Source organism: Protopterus annectens, chromosome 10.part0, assembly GCF_019279795.1.
Source record: "Protopterus annectens isolate FY-2018-M chromosome 10.part0, PAN1.0, whole genome shotgun sequence".
NCBI classification, from domain to species: Eukaryota; Metazoa; Chordata; order Ceratodontiformes; family Protopteridae; genus Protopterus; species Protopterus annectens.
The window spans coordinates 543,039,677-543,059,568 of NC_056744.1; the positions used below are offsets into that span (position 1 = coordinate 543,039,677).

The 19,892-nt window shown below is 39.8% G+C and overlaps 1 protein-coding gene across 1 annotated transcript in view; it reads left to right on the forward strand.

The window, feature by feature from the left end:
- The window catches only part of MGST3 (microsomal glutathione S-transferase 3), a 97,410-nt gene that overhangs the window by 42,123 nt on the left and 35,395 nt on the right, over positions 1-19,892 (forward strand). The window contains 1 exon segment of the mRNA XM_044085399.1: positions 4,118-4,190. Within this exon segment, the coding sequence (XP_043941334.1) occupies positions 4,118-4,190 (73 nt within the window).

A 19,892-nucleotide genomic window follows, 5' to 3' on the forward strand; every position in this document is an offset into this window, starting at 1 on the left:
AGATATAATGTGTGTATATAATTATATATATATATATATATATATATATATATATATATATATATATATATATGTGTGTATGTATATATGTGTGTGTGTATATGGATGTGTGTATGTAGATAGATATATGTGTATGTATATATATGTATGTATGTATATATGTATGTGTGTATGTATATACAGTCCCTATCAAAATGCAAAAACCGAATATTCCACCATCTATAAAATACCACCCTGTACAGCCACAAAACATCATCCTAAAGACTAAGATTATGTAAAGCTGATAAACTCCTAAAGCTCAGTATGTCCTGTCACTATAACTTTATAACACATGGAGACATTAATCCTAACTCTGGCCCACCCACACCCAATAACCTCCACTCCGCTACCACAACCCCCACAGTCAAGCTACCCATGAATACTCCCACTTGTTCCCTCCTCGCATTTCACCTAAATGTTAGATTAACAATAATATTCCCAAACTACACACCCTCCTAGCAGCCCCCTCCCCAGACAATGTGTCTTAAGGAAACGGAAACCTGGCTAAACCTAGTACTACTGACAATGAGTCGTTACCTCCAGGATACGATATTCACTGGTTAGATCGTGCTACAAGGAAAGGAGGTGGGATAGCAGTCCTTTACAAAAATACTCTTAACCGTTAAGAGAGACACCATTCAACCTTACCAATTCAATAATGCGGAACTCCACATAACCAAGCTACACATTAACCAAAACTAACACTTGAACATCGTCTGTGCATACATTCCACCAGGCAACAACCTAAATACCCTAGAAGATCTCCTTTACTGGTTATCCACTACCTATCCCCAAGAAACCATAGTTCTTGGTGGTGATCACACCGACTGGCACCCCTGCTCCTCCGCCCCCCCCCCCCACTCATCTGGGTTTAAACAGACCATAACTTCTCCCACTAGGATAAACAAAGCAACCAATAAGGAATGTATCCTAGACTGGATCCTAGTTAATAACCATCCCCAACTGTACACAGCTGGTACTCTCCCTGATTACCTCCGCAACCATTGACTAACCTATATCATAATACATAAGGCAGGAAACCCTCACCAGCCCAAATATAAAACATTTAGAAACGGGAAAAACTTTGCTGCTGCTATATTCAAAAATGAATTAAAAGCAGTTGACTGGTCAAAACTAAAAAATCTAACTGAGGAGGCCATGGATCACTTTAACACTAAATTCCTTAGTATCCTTGATTCCCATGCTCCAGCACGTACAATAAAAACTAGATCAAATACAGAAGCATGGCTCACAAAAGATATCAAAGCTAAAATCAAAACTAGAAACAGAGCCTGGGCCAGCTGGAGAACAACCAAAGTCCCACTTGACGATCTAAAATATCGTCGACTCGGGAATGATGCAAAAAAATCTATTTTATTGGATAAAAAAAGCTTCTAACAAAATCTCCTATAAAAACGCCAAAACAACCCTCAGAAGTTCTGGGCAGGCTTAAATAGACTACTTTGTCCAGGTCACTCCACCACCCCAGCCCCGGCTAACTACACCCATAGTTCCCCAGAGACCATAGCTAGCGCCTTTAATAACTTTCACTGAAACAATCCAATCCCTAGCAAATCAACTAACCCCCTCTAACTTAAACCACATGCCTAATCTACCTAATAATCGCCCAGAATGTAGTTTCCAACCAATATCCACTAGTTTTATCAAAACATTTTATCAAAACACTTCTAAAAAAACTAAAACCTACCACCCTCGCTGCTGACCTCTTCCCTGCAGAGTACCTACAAGTGGCTGCAGATGCCATTGCATATCCTGTATCTATCCTCGTCAACAGAACCTTATCCGAAAATGCTATTCCCCTCCCTCTGGAATATATCTCGCGTCATCCCACTCCATAACTGTGGTAGCTCTTCAGACATATCCAACTATAGACCCATTGCCATTCTTCCAAAATAATGGAGAAATGTGTACACAAGCAACTAATGCAATACCTTTCACAGAATAACTTACTATCTGACTCCCAGCATGGTTTCAGGCCATACCACAACACCACCTCAGCCCTCCTTTCCTTTACTACTGCCATAAACCAAAACCAGAATGACAATAGGCTAACCTCTGCCCTCTTTCTTGACCTATCAAAAGCCTTTGACATGGTCAACCACGGACTTCTCATTCTTTTACTAAAATCTATTTCCTTCAACAAGCCTGCTATCCGGTGGTTCCAGTCCTACCTGACTGTACTATGGCAGGGCAAACTCTCCAGCCAGTTACCTCTCACTTGTTGTCCCTCAAGGGTCCATACAAGGTCCACTACTCTTCTCTATTTTTATTAACAACCTCCAAACTGCTATCTCTAAAGCCACCTGCATTCAATACGCAGATGATCCCACTCTCATCTGCTCAACCACCTCCCCATCCGACTTGCAAATCTTAACCCAAAATAACACTGTCGAGAACTGACTCGCCAACCAACGCCTGCTTCTGAACCCCAATACCCACTAGTAGATCCACCACTATTTCTCCAGATAATCACACCAAACTGCTAGGTGTTCTCCTAGACAGTAATCTCAAATTTGACCTACAGGTCAACAAAACCATACAGACCATCAATAAGCTTGGATCACTGTATATAAACGAGGCATTTTTAACCCCACTAGCTAGTACTGCAGTTGCCCGATCACACCTCGAGAGTGGCTAGAACTGCCCAGCTTAATTCAATCCACTCTTAATAGTGCACAAAATTTTGTACCACCGTGAGGATACCCCCCTCACGTAAAAATGTTATTAAGCCATATAGCAACCTAAGATCCCTACGGTCAGTCGATAAACTACTGGTCCAAACCCACAAAGGTAATAACTGTGCTGATGAATCCCTGTTTGCCAACTTCATTGGTAAAACCTGGAATTCGTTGCCAAACTATATAACCCTACAATCTTCAGTCTCTTCAAAAAAAAAAACCTCAAACAGTATCTCAAAAGTAAATTGGCTATGCACATGTACCAGCCCTGATTTAAGTTACGAACTAAAAGCATATTCTGCAATTATAACTTATAACTACATCACCAAGCTCTGCTTCCAATCTCATGTCTTTTACTTTTGTCTGTCCATGAGAATTGAGACCCTACTAGGGAACACTACTAACCCATTGTATATAATCACTTTGTTTTTACAATTGTTTGCTAACGTCTATGTGGAACTTTTCTCCCCGGGCCTCCACTGAAAATGGACATGTATCCAGTTGGACTATCCTGGCAAATGTAAAATAAATACGTGATATATAATGTGTGTGTATATATGTCCACCAGGTGTCGGGAATGCAACAGACCTACCAGCAATTACTTCACAAAGATAAGTTAGCGAGGGGAGGCCATTCCCACCTTCTAAAGAAACACCATGTGCTGGTATTGCTAATCAGTTAGAGCCATATGAGCCACAGTCCAGACTCCATACATACTGGCCATGGAGACAGCCCTTCCAAATAACTTAAACTTTCTATGTTTACATATCTTTTGTTCTGAATGAATCCTTCCTGTTTCCTATTATAAGTTTAATTATCTTTTCTTTTGGTTTAGAAACGAGTATACCAAACTTGCTGATTGTTTATTGTCACAGAACCTTTTCTTTAGTCCAGCAGTACAAATTATTTCCTCTGTCACTCACTCAAAACACCACATATACTAGTTATCCATGCTTTTTATTTTTGGTTTCATCCCTGTACAAGTTACTGGTACAATAGTGCTTTGTGCATAAGGTCATCTCCTGTGAAGTACTATCTAGAAATGTTGCATTTTAACAATACATTTGGTTAAAAGCTTTAGTGTAGATTGACTGTTGTCCATTCTAAAGATAATGAGTTGATGTATCTAAAGGTAATGTCATAATGAAGTGGTTATCTAGGGGTCTGACTTGTGCAGGTGTAGCCCCATTTAAATTATGTAAGGCTTGTACTTTATTGTTTGTCCAAATTTATTCAAAAAATGAGGAAAGGTAGTAGGCATGATATGCAGCGGTTTGTGTTACTTATTTTTTTCCTGCTGTGGTTTAAAGGCCTGTAGTCACGTTCCATGCTTTTAATATTCCAAAACACAGAATAATTGTTTCTCTTTTGATTTTTAGCGAGCATCTAGCTTGCTAGGAGCAATCTGGATCATTGGCAGGGAGATTTATGCATATGGCTACTATACAGGAGGTAAGTGCACTAGTATGGAAATCACCACCTTGGTGAGTTTTTTGTTTGGAAATGTAATGAACTCAGTCTATGCAATGAGGTGCTTTCAAATGGTTTAACAATTTTTTTTATTTTGAGGTAATGGAAATGAAATAAAATTTTCTTTGACTGTTTGTTTATATTATAATACTCCGTTGGTGGTAGATTCACATGTTAAATGTTCAGTAACCTATAACCTCATCAGTAGTCTGTCACCATGATATCTGGGTGTAAAACATCAGATGGTGCCATTTAATGCAAGATTTTACAAGTTAAGAAACCCTATTTAGGTCACATTTTTGTGTATCTAACCTGATTGCTAATGAGGATAGACATTTATCCATTTAAGGAGCTTTGGCTTGGAGGATGCTAAAGTTTGATTCCCTTAACTTCCAATGCCTAACTGTGTGACTCTGAGCAAATCACATAACCAGACACCACTACTAGGCTAAGTCTAAAAAAGGTTCATGGAGGTCAGTGCTCTACCCTGGAAAACAAATCCAAATTAAAAAAAAAAAAAAAAAAAAGGAATTTTGAAATTTTATTCAAAATTAAGAACGGAGTAACTTAGTTAACAAAGCTACCAGTGTTATTTTATTTTGGATAGTAATTAATGTGGTAGGCCGAATTGTTATAAAATCTACCAGTATTTTAATTTTTCTGAAGGACATCAAGGAAGATTAGGTAGGGGACTTCCAAGATGGCTTGCATATTGAGTAATCGCTTAACTCTAGCTTTTCCAGTGTGAAAACAGAAACTCAACCGAGAAGGACAGTACTTCTGTGTTTATGGGTAAATTTCAGTAACTGGTAAGGAAGTGTATTGCCTGGATGTCAGGAAGAAAGAAGTTAGAGGACCTGGAAAAAATCTGCTACAAAAAGTGACAAACTGTCTGAGGAAAGTTCCGCAGCTGTTTAGTAAAAAGCAGTGCAATCTCCAGGCATGACTTCCAGTAGCAATCTCCAGGCATGACTTCCAGTAGCAAGTCAACTGTACGCTGATGGGAGTATATCAACGCAAACAAAAGGCTGGAAAAAATGTAAGAAGCTTTAAACGAGTGTTCACATGAGGTGATAAAGCTGCAAAAAAAAATCAAGAGGCTGAAATGAAGAAAGGGCGGGGTGAGTATGAGACTGCTCAGGAAGAGATGTTTCAAAAGTAAAATTATAGCACTTGGGGAAACCTGAGATTTTCAGCTGTACCAGAGAAGCTGGAAAGAACAGACTGCATTAATTTTATGAAAGCACAAATAAGCAACTGGACTGGTATTCCACAGCAGAAGTTGTTAGTTGAAAGGGCACATTGTGTGTGCGCTCCAAACCTGGCTATGAGAAAGCAACCTAGACCTTTAGTAGTAAAGATGCAATCCTACAGGCAGAAGGAGTTTATTTTGACAAAACTGTGGCAGAAAGACAAAATACTAAATGTTGGAGACAGCAGTGTGTTTGTGGAGAATAATTACTCACTGTACACTAGGCAGAAGAGGAGTAAATTTCCACCATTCAGGGAATGTCAAAATGCAGGTGAGAGATTTGATCTGCTGTACCCAGCTGTCGTCCTAATTATTTTTTGATTAGGAAATAGGAGATTCTGCTTCTTGTTCTTGGTAGTAAAGACCACAGAACATCTGTACCTGTGAAACCTTTTCTACTTTTTTTCAATGGAAAAGGAGCAAGAGAGTTGAGACAGGATTTTGGTGATGGAGCTGAACATGAACAGTAATAAACCAGTAACTTAATGTGGGATTACAATGCAATAATTGTCAAATATGACAAAGCAAGAAAATCCAGAAATATTACTTTTTCAGAATTTGGACTTGTGGAGGATTCTAATGGAAATGCCCTACTTTGTTAATCTTCATAAAATGCTTTGGGGAGGGGAGAAATGTGTGTGTTTTTTTTTTTACTGTTGTGGTGTATGATTTTCTTTGCATGTTATAAAATAGTTTTCTCAGTTAGTTATTTTTTAAGTGTAATGGGGATTGTAAATAGGTGCTTTTTTTTTTTTTTTTGCATGTGGGGGGGGAAGCCTAGTTAAGAGCATGACAAAAGAAAAAATATGTGCTTTTTCTCCATTCTTGCATGGGGGAGTGACTGGATTTAAGGACCTTGGAATGAATTGGGAACCAGTTTTATGAGAAAGTAAGTTAATGAAAGAAATTTGAATATTCTACCAAAACAATCTGACAAATTGACAGTCTCCATGAAGACTTGACTTGAGAACCAGTCTGATAATGGCAAATTGGCTGTCTGGCTCTCCTGTCTCAATGGAGAAAATCTCGTAAAGAGAAATTGGTTACAGTGTGGCGGAGAGTGATTTGGCTGGGGAAAAGTAAAAGAGAAAATGGCTAGGAGATAAAACATTCAGGGGTGTTCCAGCTGGGAGAGCTATACAAAACAAAACTAGTTGGCACTTAGAAGTACAAATGCAACATTCCCCCCCCTATATTAGGAGGGTAAAACTTGAAGATGTACATAGTTTTGTGTGTAAGTATTTAATAGGTTTTAGAGTGGTATTTTGAGGGTTTTCAAACTAAACATAGTTGTGTAAGATGTGACGTAGGCTCAAATGGATATGGAAGTTGTGTATGCATGTAACACAGAAGCTGGAACTAGACCTTTAACAAGTTGTATATGAAAGGTGGGAATAGTATCTTTGTAATACAGTGATACTTTCTGTAAAGTCTTTAAATATCAATGGTCACACAGGTAAATACAAAAAAACAATAGTGAACTATATTAAACATGTGGAGTACAGATAGCTGCTACAGGAGATGCACTTGAAACTGAACATATGAATTTGATTAAAGAAAAGTTTTCAGGATGGTTATTCAGCGGAAATTCTGGGACAAAAGAAAAGAGGAGTACATTATATTAATTGCAAGAGGCGGTCCAATAGTTATAGAAGAGGATAAAATATATAATAGTGGCAGACTTGTAGTGCTAAGGGGCTACTGAATAGGGAAAGAGGATTACACTGAATAGGTAAGAGGAATTACACAGGTGTATTTATATTCCACTTAAAACTTCTATAATGGAGCTTAAGAAAGAGTAATCTGTTATCGGCAAAGAATATTTATGAAAATATTTTGCATGGAAGATGTGAATTCAGTAATAGAAGTTTAGAGTGAATTTACTTATTCCCAAAGATATAAAAACTGGGATAGGCTAGATAGAATTTACATTTCACAGGAACACGTGCATTTAATTGAAGGTCTTCATACTCGCCCAATAACTTTCAGATCATGCGCCAATAATAACTAAAATAAAAACACAGGATAATGAAATAAAAATGAGACACTGGCACTTTCCCACCCATCTGTTGAAGAGAGGAATTTAATGGATGGGTAGTGGAGATTATTCAGGAGCTATTCGAGAGGATAACATTTACTTCTGAAAATATAGCTAGGGAGTGGGATAAAATTAAGGTGGAGTTTAAAAAAACAGGGTGGAAATAAAGTAAGCTATGGTTAAGAACAAACAAGAATTATTTTAAGTATTGCAGAATAGGGGGAATTTCCCAGAACGAAGAGGAGGATCAACTGCAGAATGCCAAGCAGAAAATAAGGGATTACCTCAATTTTAAGATACACTAGTTTAGAAAGATTGCTGTTAAGCAACTTTTTTTTTTTTTTTTTTTTTTTTTTTTTGATAGTAAAACTAGAGCACAAAAACTTTTAGCACAATGACTCGGGCAACAGAAAGTAAGAGCTATTGCCAAGCTTAGGGACCCTATAACAAGGACTGTAACGAGATCCTGTAGAGGCATTAGAAATATTTCAGAAATTCTATTTGTATAAAGCAGAGAATGCAAATGGAAATGTTTATGGAAGAATTTAAATATGCCAGGTTTAGAGGTAGATGAGGCACAATTATTAATGGTTATGATAGGAGGAAGTGAGATAAAAATTGTGATCTATGGGATAGGAATAGATGGTATACCTGTAGAAGTTCAGAAGCTAGGAGGGGAAAAAACTGAAGATCTGGAAGGTTTTGCTCAACAGTAGTGTAAAAGGAGGAGAAACACCAGCATCCTGGAAGAAAACAGTGGTAGCGGTAGTACCTAGAGGGTAAAGATCCATCAGATCCAGCTTCATTCAGACCCATTTCAGTACTAAGCCATGACTATGAAGTGTTCATGTCTGTAATGGCTAAAAGAATGGCAAAAGTAATGCTGAAATTGATACGTATGGATCAGTGTGGTTTTGTGGCGGGGAGGCAAACATTTGACTACATTTAACAACATTGATGATCCAGACGGAAGCAGAATGTTGGAAGAAAATACCGTTGTTTGGTCTTGATGCAGAGAAGATTTCCCAGAGTAAACTGTGATCATTGTTGGGAGGGTGGCCTAATGGTTAAGGTGTTTACCTAAGGTGCAGGGTTTGAGTCTCACAAGTGATAATTGGCTAGGCTTAAAATGGCTCGCAAGGGCAGCTAGCCTAGTACTAATCTATTTCTTTGTGAACAGGGCAATGGAAACATTTGCCTTTCCTGGATAAAAAAATTATAAGGTTGATTTTAAGAGTATATACGAGGGATCGGAGGTGAACATTTAAAGTGGGTGGGGTCCTCTGATAATGTCTTCTTGAGCAGAGGAACCAGGCAGGGAGTCCTCTTTCCCCTCTGTTTACATTATCTTTAGAACCATTGGCAATGAAAATAAGGGATTCAGAAATTCAAGGATATAATTGGTATGGTAATCAAGAAAAGCTGTCTGTATCTGCAGATGTTATTTTATACCTGACAAAACCAGAAAAGAGACATTACACTGAGTTTTAGAGACTGTTTCAAATCTTTTTGGGGATACAAAATTAATGTAGCTAAAACAAAGGCGATGGCAGTAAATTCTGTACCTACATATAAATTGGTTCAGCAATGTCCATATTTATGGGGACATGATAAAGTAAGTGAGTATGGATTAAAATGATTCTGGTGTGGCAGCTAAGGATACGTGAGAAGAGACTAAAAAAAAAATAACAGACTGAGAAAATGGAAGCTTTGTTATAAGTATAGTAAGATACAAGCAGTTAAAATATTTTTAGTCCCATTAGTCTTGTACACAGGTCAGGCATATTTTATCAACCAGAGCAGAAGTTGTGGATGACAACTAATGTTATCTGGAAGGGGAAGACTGTCAGTCAAGTGGGATAAACCGATTCTTCCAGTAAAACTGGGTGGATTGAGATTACCCAATTTGAAGGGGTATTTCAGAGCTACACAGTTAAGGCTATTATTTACAGCACAAACGGAAAACTATAATTCAAAGTGAAAAGGGATGAAATAGGGGAAGCTCAAACAAGGAGCAACTGGGATTTTGGATGCTGGCCTTTAAGGAGAATAACTGTAATCGTACAGAGTATTATAGCTATGAAATAAAGTATCCTAAGAACTAAGCCAACATGGGGAATGGAGAGGTGATTCTGCTGATGGGGATGACTGCAGTTGGGGATAAAGACAATAGGCAAGAGGGGGCTGGAATTTATTGGCAAAGGAACCCAGGTACTGGGAGCAAATAACTAGAGAGGGAATGATTACAGAATCGGAAGAGGCCAAGAATGTATTTGGACTGAAAGTTGGAGATTGCTTTCCCTGTCAAGGATTGATATTTGGGTATAGCCAAAGAGAAAGGAAACAGTGGGGTCCCAAACGAAAGACCAACACTGGTAGAGTTTCTAGTAAAATCTAGAACAGACGCTGCAAAGTAGACTAGATAAAATATTGCATGATAACTATAAGAATCAATCACAGGAGGTTAGAAAGGAGTGGGAAGAGACTGGGTAAACAATTCACAAAGAAACAATGGGAGGATATATGTACGTCTCCCAAAATGTGCAACAAAGTCTAGAAGATTTAGGATTTTTGCTTGGAAATGTTTACATAACTTTTATACCCCAAGAAGACTCTAGTGAATTATTCTTCTAGTAGGCAGCAAACGGAGGTTTGACTGGGAAGAAAGAGGTAATTGAGAGTATATTTTCTGGTAGCTAACTGGCTCACAGATGGAACCCACTCAAAGTAGAGGAAGCCACATCTGATAGTAGACCCGTAACGATTGGTGTACCCCAAGGATTGGTCTTGGGGCCTCTACTGTTTCAGATATACTTTTGAGGTGCAAGCCAAAACCAGTGGTCTGTGGCTGACCAAGTTTGCAGATGACTATAAGCTGGTCACTGTCTTAAATTCCCCTAGTGATGTGAACATCCTCCAAAAGGGCCTTACCCAAACTAATGACTGGTGCCTGAAGCATGGCCTCAAACTGAATGCCAAGAAATGCATCATTATCCACTTTGGGGAATGTCATCCCCACTAATTATCACATATTAATAATGATGTACTAAGCATGCAGTCAGTGGTGAGGGACTTTATCACCCAGGTTGATAGCAGCTTGACTTTTGACCACCACGTTGCCTCCATTGTACAGAAGACTTTCTACATGGTCCGCCTCATAAATAAGGGTGTTTCATCCAGGAACAAGGAGGTCAGAACATCCCTGTACTCCTTCCTTATCAGATCCATTGTAGAGTACAATTACCCTTCAGCATGTACCTTGCCAAGCACATGCAGCAGTTGGAGAGACCACAGAGGTTCATGACCAGGAAAATCCAGGGTCTCAAATACCTATAGGCTAAAAGCCCTATCCCTCTACTCAGTCTCATACAGACTGCTCAGAGGTGACCTGTGTCTGGCATACAAGGCTATTTCAGACCCAGCCTTGATGCAGTTGCTGCATATCCGTAAGACCAACTCCACTTGCGCAACCTGCATGCAAGGCATTAACCTGGTCTGTGACATTAATAGAACCTGTTGGTGGGATAGATTTGTATCCCAAAGACTCCCCTGTCTGTGGAATAGACTCCCTCTCCATGTCATGCAGATTAACTCTCTAGCCCTCTTTAAGAGGAACCTGGATGACTTGATGGGGAAACAGAAAATACACCCCTGGATCCCACCTGTCTCTGCTGGACAGGGGAAACCTTTGCTGACTTTGAGGGAACATGGGTGAAATTCTTGGCTAGGCTTATAAGGGCCTCTGGGCCAATTGCCTAGTATCCTCCTATAAACCTATGAGTGCATTAAGTTGGCGTACTTTAAGGGATGTGCTGTCAGATGTTGGCTGGGCAGATTGGTATGATGGAGATTATTTTTCTGAGCTATGGTACAGAATCGGAATTGCCTAGACATGTAAGGCCTGGCCTTGCCTTGCTGTGTCTAATTGTGATGGCTGATGAAAAAGGCAATTACTAGAAAATGGAAATCAAAATCTAAACCAACTATACTAGCAACTGTATTAGACGTAGTGACTGTAGTAACAGAGGTAAAGCAACTGGAATTGAGATATTTAGAAAAGTGTAGGAGCAAACTACATAGGAAAAATGGGAATTGTGGAAACAGTACATATGGGGAAGGAATGATTAAAAGAGGCCAGGACTTAAATGAGCTATATAATTGACTGAAAATGATTGGGTGGATTATAAGATAAGCTATGTGTAACGTTTGCAACTGTGTGTGTGTCAGTATGGTTTGTGATCTAAAATGCTTGCAACAAGGATTGTGTTGGTGTCTCTTCATTTATATAAACACTTGTGACACAGGCAATCATATTATTGATTTAATAAAGATGTTTCATAAAGATGTTTCTTGTTTAAAAAAAATATATGGCCTGTTGCTTAGGTTATATGATATATATGAAGTATAATGTTTGTAAACATGAACTTGTTAATACAGCTTGATTACTTTTATAGTAAATTTGCCTATGTCACAAGTGTTCAATAAAGGTGTTTAAAAAAAAAAGCCACCAGTATTTTCCACTTTGTGTAGTTCTTAACCTGGTTTATTCACAAGTCTGTGTGCAGTTTTCTCTTTCTCTGTAGGTATACATTTTATTATTCCTTTTCCTGACTTTTGTCTCAAGCAGTGCTGAAGTGAGTAACCAACTGTGGCAGCCATTTTGCTCTGGAGATCAGAATTGTGGGCTGTAGTGGAAGGATTGGCAGTAAAGTTGTTGTCATTTGTTCTTGCCTGACTTAATTTATCGCAAGGTGAGATTTGGTGAACTTCCTACCTCTTAAAGTTGGGAATGGCTTCACATATGCTGCTTGCCTTCTTGGGAAGGAGTGCGTTTTTTGGATGCTTGATCCTTCCCCTGGAAGAGGATGGATAAAAAAACATCAGCACTGAAGTCGGGGTTTAAAGTGGCAGTTGTAGAGATTGTGAATCCAAATGACAGCAACCATTTGATTTTACTGCTGAATGGAGATATGCTGTGTGCATTATATGTTTGTAGACTGTGTAAGCTGAAAAGTAAATGAAAACATCCACTGCAATTTTTAAACTTTGTGCTTACACTATCCTTGCTATGAAGAAAAGCAAATCTTTAAGACCCAAGTCCACAGACAAATGCAAATCATGCTGTTCTGCACCTCTTTATGATGTTTTGTTCTACCTGTCCCTTCGTGGATGGAGAATGAGACGCCTTTAGGTTGTAATGTCTACCTGTCACATACACCCCCTTGATGTCCATAATGCGAGAAAAGTTCATATGGTGTCTTTGGCCAAGGTCTCTTCATATTTCTTTAAGGTCTGATCCCTTCCAGTGTCACTCGGAGCTTGGTAGGTGCTTTTCTTTGCTGTTGACAGTCTGCCAGCATTACTGATGTGATGGAAATGAAGCTTTAAAAGAATGCAGTGAGTATCATCCTGTTGATCACTGCAGCAGTAGCCCTAGTTGTATAGGTTATATCCTGCCAAGGATATAACACTCGGACAGCTTTCGAAGCTTCAGAGCACCTTCCACACACCCAGTTAGTCAGCTCAGGCTTAGTTGACTAAAGGTTTTGGTCAACAAGCGCTTCAGAGCTTTCTTGCTTTTGAAAAGAGTGCTTCTCTGCGGGTTTTAGGAGACCAGTGGTTGGCTAGTGTCACACAAGTTCCCTTTGGGAGGAAAACTTTCCACATTAAGAGGGCTTTGTTTTAACGGACTGAACCTTTTAAAAATGGGAGTGCACTTTTTTTCTTGCCAAGTAGTTGAAATCCACTTATGACATTGTTTTTATTTTACTTTATTGGGGCTGGCAAGTGCTTTTCACTGTACACTTTTTTTTTTTTTTTTTTTTTTTTTAACTTTTTACTGGCTTATGCTGCTTGTCCTCCCCCAGGAAAGAGGCACCTTTTGCAGTCTGATTGTGGAACAATCTACTGATCATACAGTCAGTCCTTCAAGTAAAGCAAACAGCTTTGCCACCACAGTGGACTAGCGATTTGCATGAGGCACAGGTTCATGACTTTGCTGTGGCCAAAGCTGGTTCTTTAGACAACTTGTCTTTTAACCCAGATACTTTTGGTGTAGAACCTACAGCTGCTGTGGACTGAGGTTAGCCATGTCCTTTGCTGCTGTTGGGGTCCCCTTATTGGACAAAGGAGAGCCACTCTTGTTGATCGCTGGTAGAGGAAACAAGGAAGTCTCCTCTGTGTAGTCAGAAATGTTGTGCCCATCCCTGAGAAAGCTGCTGCTATTAATAGCACTGTTGGCTCCATTTTCTGTCAAAAAGAAAGGGAAAACTAAACTTTGTGTATGCTCATCAAACTTCCGTAGGAATGGTTTGCTGTTCAGGTAATCGATCCTTCTTGTAAGGTGGTTTCTGGTAAAAGAGAGACCTGATTCAAGATCCTGAATCTGGACAGGAATATGGATGGACATAATACAGGGTTTTTTCCTCAGTATTGTGATTCAGGGCAAAGTTTCTGATTTTCCTCTGGGGGGTTTCCTGTTTCAGAATGTGCCATTGTTTTCAGTTGAAGACTGAGGTTTCTCAGGCCCTCAAAATACTGAACTGCTCCAGAAATAACTGGAGGAATGGGTGAAGGTTCTGGAAATTCTGTCAGCTTTGGAGGATGCGTCTCACTGCCTTTATTTCTGATAGTGCTCCTGACCATTGTTTAAGTTTGTGTATGTTTTTATATATATATTGTGTATTTACACAATGGATATAAAAAGTGTACACACCCCAATTAAAATGCCAGATTTTTGTGATATAAAAAAATGAGACCACAATAAATAATTTCAAAACGTTTCCACATCTAATGAGACCTATAACTTGTACAATTCAATCGAAAAACAAATCTGTTGGGGGAAAATATAATAAAAATGTACAATAAGCTTGTTGCATAAGTGTGCACACCCTCAAACTGATACTTTATTGAAGCACCTTTTGATTTAATTACAGAATTCAGTCTTCTTGGGTAGGAGTCGATCACCATGGCACATCTTGACTTGGCAATATTTGCCCACTCTTCCTTGCAAAAGCACTCCAAATATGTCCGATTGCAAGGGCATCTCTTGTGCACAGGCCTCTTCAGGTCACCCTACAGATTTTTTTTTTTTATTGGACTTGGGTCTGAGCTCTGTCTGGGTCATTCCAAAACTTTAATTTTCTTCTGTTGAAGCCACTCTTTTGTTGATTTGATGTATGCTTTGGGTCATTGTCTTGTTGAAAGGTGAAATTCCTCATCTTCAGCTTTCTCGCAGACCCCTGACGGTTTTTGGCCAAAAGTAACTGGTATTTGTAATTGTTAATAATTCCCTCCACCTTAACTAAAGCCCCAGTTCATCTGAAGAAAAGCCACCTCAAAGCATGATACTGCCACCACCATGCTTCACAGTGGGGATGGTGTTCTTTTGGTGATGCGAAGTGTTTTGCGCCAAATGTACCTTTTGGAATTGTGGCCAAAATGTTTAACCTTGGTCTCATCAGACCAACATGCTTTTGGAGACTTGATGTGTTGCCTTCCAAATTTTAGCCAGGCCTGGATGTTTTTCTGTGTAAGAAAAGGCTTCTGTCTGCAACCCTACCCCATAGACCAGACATGTGGAGAATACACGAGATTGTCACGTAGTACACAACCAGTACTTGCCAGAAATTCCTGCAGCTCCTTCAGTGTTGCTGTAGGTCTCTTGGCAGCCTCCCTGACCAATTTTGGAGGAACGTCCGGTTCTTTGCAATGTCACTGTTGTCCCATAATTTCTCCACTTTTTTAGATGACTGTGTTCCATGGTATATCCAATGCTGCAGAATATTTTTTGTACCCCTTTCCTGACTGATGCCTTTAAACGAGATCCCTTTGATGCTTTGTAAGCTCTTTGCAAACGATGGCTTTTGCTGTAGCAGGCAACTAAGTAAATGCCAGGAAAATCCTACTAGGATAGGTGAACTTTATTTTTGGGGTTAGTCAGAGTCTCTCTAATTGATGGCTGTTGTGTACCAAAGAAGACTGAATGCTGTAATTAAATCAATTGGTGCTTCAACAAAAGTATTAGTTTAAGGGTGTGCACACTTATGTAACCAGCTTATTGTACATTTTCTATTTTTTATATTTTTCCCCAAACAGATTTGTTTTTCAATTGAATTGTACATGTTATAGGCCATATTAAAGGCGGGAAAAGTTTTGAAATTATTTATTGTGGTCTCACTTTTTACATCACAAAAATACACTATATATAGTGTGCGTCTGTGCGCACTATAAGCTTGCTTCCTTCTGTAGGTCCAGACTGAGCTTGTTAGGGCCATTCTTCAGAGGCTCCTAGACTCTTCTCCTTCCACCTCCCAAATGTAGTTGGCCAAAGCCATCTACCCATATAGCTAAGGCTACAGCAGCAGTGATCGGTATGAGCATGTTACAGCTGTGTAAGTTGAACATACCATAACAGTAGATGTTCACATGGCCACTGCTGCAATAGCCACTCCTAGTTTTTTGGTGCATTTCTGCCAGGGTGTAGATTTTCCTGATCCTAGCACTGTCCTTTCAGGGCTCAACTTCTCTCCCTCTGTTGACATGAAAACCTTGGCTAGGCACCCAAACCTGTCTGCTTAAGCTGAGCTAACTGTGTGTCTAAATAAGATGACCTGAAATTTTGGAAGCTGGCTGTTGTATCCTTGTCGGGCTGTAACCCATACAGCTAAGGCTATTGCAGGTACTACACTGCTGTAACAGTGATCATTTGAACATCTGTCTGGGGATGCTTATACAGCACACCCACACAAAGTACAACTACCTTTTGTTATGTATATTTGTTGACTGATTCCTCAAGTATGCCAACCCCCCCCCCCCCCCCCGAAAGATTTTTGGTAAATTTACAATTCTATTCTTCCCTGGTAAAGTCTTGTTTGTAGTGTAGTATTCTGTCCAGATTAGTATGTGGAGAAAAGTATCCTCCTTTTTTTTGCAAACCACATTTAACCCTGTGCCACACTATTTTTCACACACTTCCAACTTTACCCAAGCCTTTGTGTTTTCCAGATCTTTCCACAGACATTCTGTAAGAAAAACTATCCATCTCTTGCACCAATATAAAATCTGACAGTTGCCCATGTCCATCATTTTACCCCCTTGTCATGGGTTTATCAGTTGCCTGATTACAGTATTTCAGTAAAAAAACAGCTGATGCTGCCAAATCCCATAGATCAAACTTTGGCATTTCCCGCCCTCCTTTTCTTCTCAAAAAACAGTCTTGGTTTAGGTTTTCTACTATCCCTCCCCCAGTGCATCCAAGACTGAAGCTTTACTATCCATTTATTCCTTCCATAATTATGAGATTTGGAGTGGCTTAGGTTTGAATAAGCACTGGACCAACACAAACTTAAGTAGGAGCACTCTGTTCAGTTCATAAAAGGTAGTGATGCAGGTACTGGAAAGTTAGGGTGTGGATAAAAGAACTAACTGACACCTACACAAGGCTAATGATCCATAAGTGTGGTGGCTTGCAAGAGAAGCTCCATGAGAAGTGGGCCGCTGGAGTAGAGTTGCATTTAACTGAGTAAGAAGTCTTTCAGGTAACTGGCAGAGTGAGGGAATACCTGTTATATGGGATCGATATGCGGAGTCAACGGGAAGGTTAATTTTGGCATTTTACAGGACATTATGTAAGGCCATTTTATAGTTTTTGAGTTGTTGCATACTGTAGGAGATCTGGGAAGACTGTTTTTTTTTTTTTCACTGGGATGCTGTTTCTTAGAATAGTGAGGAATTGGAATCCTCCCCTGATAGGGGAGGGGGTGGAGGTAAGAGTAAGAAATGGTTGACTTCTGAGAGTGCATTTACTGAGGATGGGTTAGAAGTGTTAAAGTTTGACAGGGCATTTGGAATGGGATTCTGTGTGGCTGAAATCAAGCAATTTAAACACCTGTAGGAGAATTTTTGGCAGCACAGGTTGATAAGAAACATAAGGATAGACTTGGGACTGGTTTACTATCACATGTTTGACGTAACATTGTTCGAATGTACATATGTCTGAATCAAATGTTCATAAATCTGAATTTTGTTAATGTCGAACCGAACATTTCAGTGCAGTCGAATGTCGACTACACTGAAATGCTCCTACCTACACACCATACTACAACAGGTTTTTGCAGGGGTGCAAGGCCCCCTGTGCCCCCACACCCCCTACTTATATATACAAACACTGAGATTGCACTACAGTGAGGGTAAGGGTCCATTTCCCCATCCACACTATAGTGCGATCTGCACCGCAGTGTTGGAGCTGACAACAGTGGCCATTTGCTCATGTCCACTTCGGCATTGTGGTGATCGCCCTACCGGTTCCGCCAAATGGTTTTCTCACACAGTTCGTTCGTTTAAAAGACGAACGGACATCTGATGGTAAACCCTTGGGACCAATGGCAACAGGCTGGACCATATTTGGAAAAGGCAAGTCAACGTTTATTTTAATCAGGGAGTGGTGGTAGTAGTGTTGTTGATTCACCCTTATCTTTTTTATTATAACATTTGTCAGGGCTGGGTATGATTTGTTGTAATTACTGCTTTCACTTTAAGCTTATACTTTTACACTATTCGTATGAATTTTTTTGAGGGGGAGGATTCTTGGTTGTGATGTATAATGTCTGAGTAGTGTACATGTCTCCCATCCATAAACAAATTGTTGCTGACCTCATAAAGTTTAGTCTTTCCCCATGAGACATTGTATAGCAGTTGTTTGGTAGGTACTCTAGCATATACACATTTGAGTGCATTGCATATAAAGCAAGCAGTTACCCTCCCACAAACCAGTCCTGTATTTGCTGTCCTGGATAGCTTTTCGTCTTGGGTTAGTCTATGGGGTGGTTTCAGCAAGTGGACACCTACACACACCTGTATAGGAGTAGTGGCTTCTGGTCTGTTAGCATATAAACCCATATTGTCTAGCTGTCCCTAGTCAAAGGCCTTGAAAAAGTTCAGGCGAAATTGGCTTTCTTTAGCTATGAGGTGAAGCATATTTACCAGTAAGCAGTATGTTTTTAGGGAAGGATATGGCATTGAGACTCTGAATGTAGACTCTTAGTAGGAGCATGAATATTGGAAAGTAAGTGGGAGTCTTCTAGACCTTACCAAGACCCTGAGAGTAGTAAAACAGAGGTCTAGATTCTACATACTCTAGCTTGGTTTGTCATTCAAAGAAGACCTCCGACATAAAAGGAGGGAGAAATCCTGCCATTTCACCTACTAATGCTAGGGGGCTATCCCAAACGTATCTCGATGGAAGTCCTGATCTATGGAGAGAGAGAGAGCAGGGAAGACTCCACTGAATTGCATTTCAGTCTGCCCCCCACACCCTAACATTAAATCTGCATGATTAGGCTGAACTTGCATCCATCTCAGCAAACTAGTCTTTTGAAAAGCTTTGAGTCCCTTACAGAAATCTGACAATCCATCAGTATATGAGCACTATCACTTAAATTACAAAACCAGCTAGTAGTTTTAATATCTGTCTTCTACAACACGGACAAAAGAGGAACACCAGTCTCTTTGTCTACTAGGGAATGTGGTGCCAGCCCACGTCCATGACTGTCCCTTCCAACATTCAGAAACAAGTAATAGCTTGCAAGAGTGCATACTGAGGCCCCTCCTACACAAAATAAGTTCCATTTTTCACACAGAAAATGACCACTGCATTATTTTTGTCCTAAATGAATTCTGAAGTGTGTGTGTGTGTGTGTGTGTGTGTGTGTGTGTGTGTGTGTGTGTGGGTGGCTGTCTAGTAGAATGTACCCAGTTAACAGAACTGTAAACAGTACTTAAGTGGCCCTCGCAGTGGTTAACCTTTGGGTCACTACTGCAGTATTGCTAATAAATGGGATATCCTGCCAGCATACCAAAGGCTGGGCACCTTTCTCTTCCTCTGAATGTTTGCTGCATGTCCTGTCTGAAAGGGCTAGGAGATGCACAAACACTGAACTAACAATTGTTTTAACTAGTGTCTGAAGTTTGATTCTTGTCTTCCTTATTAATTGAGCAAATAAGTATCCCTGTTGAGGACCATCCTCTTCTATTTGGTTAATAATTTATTTTGTACATGCCATCAAAGAGGGGGAAATGTGATTTGTGGGAGGTAAATTCCTTAGACCATCACTTGGTGTCTCTTGCTTGGGTCATGATCATAACTATTTCAAACTGGATTTCTAAGACTATTGCTTTTTGTTATTCCTTCACATTGCAAACCACTTCTGTCTCTGGTTGAGGCGCATTCCACTAGAGCTGCAGGTACTTCTGGAGCTTTCTTCAAGGGTGTGGATTCCAGGTCTATCCTTTCAGCAGCATCTCTAAGCATTACCAAATCCATGTGTCCTCTAGGTCTAGAAGAGGGTTTATAACTAAACTCAGCCTTCTTCCTTAATTTCATCCTAAAACCGCT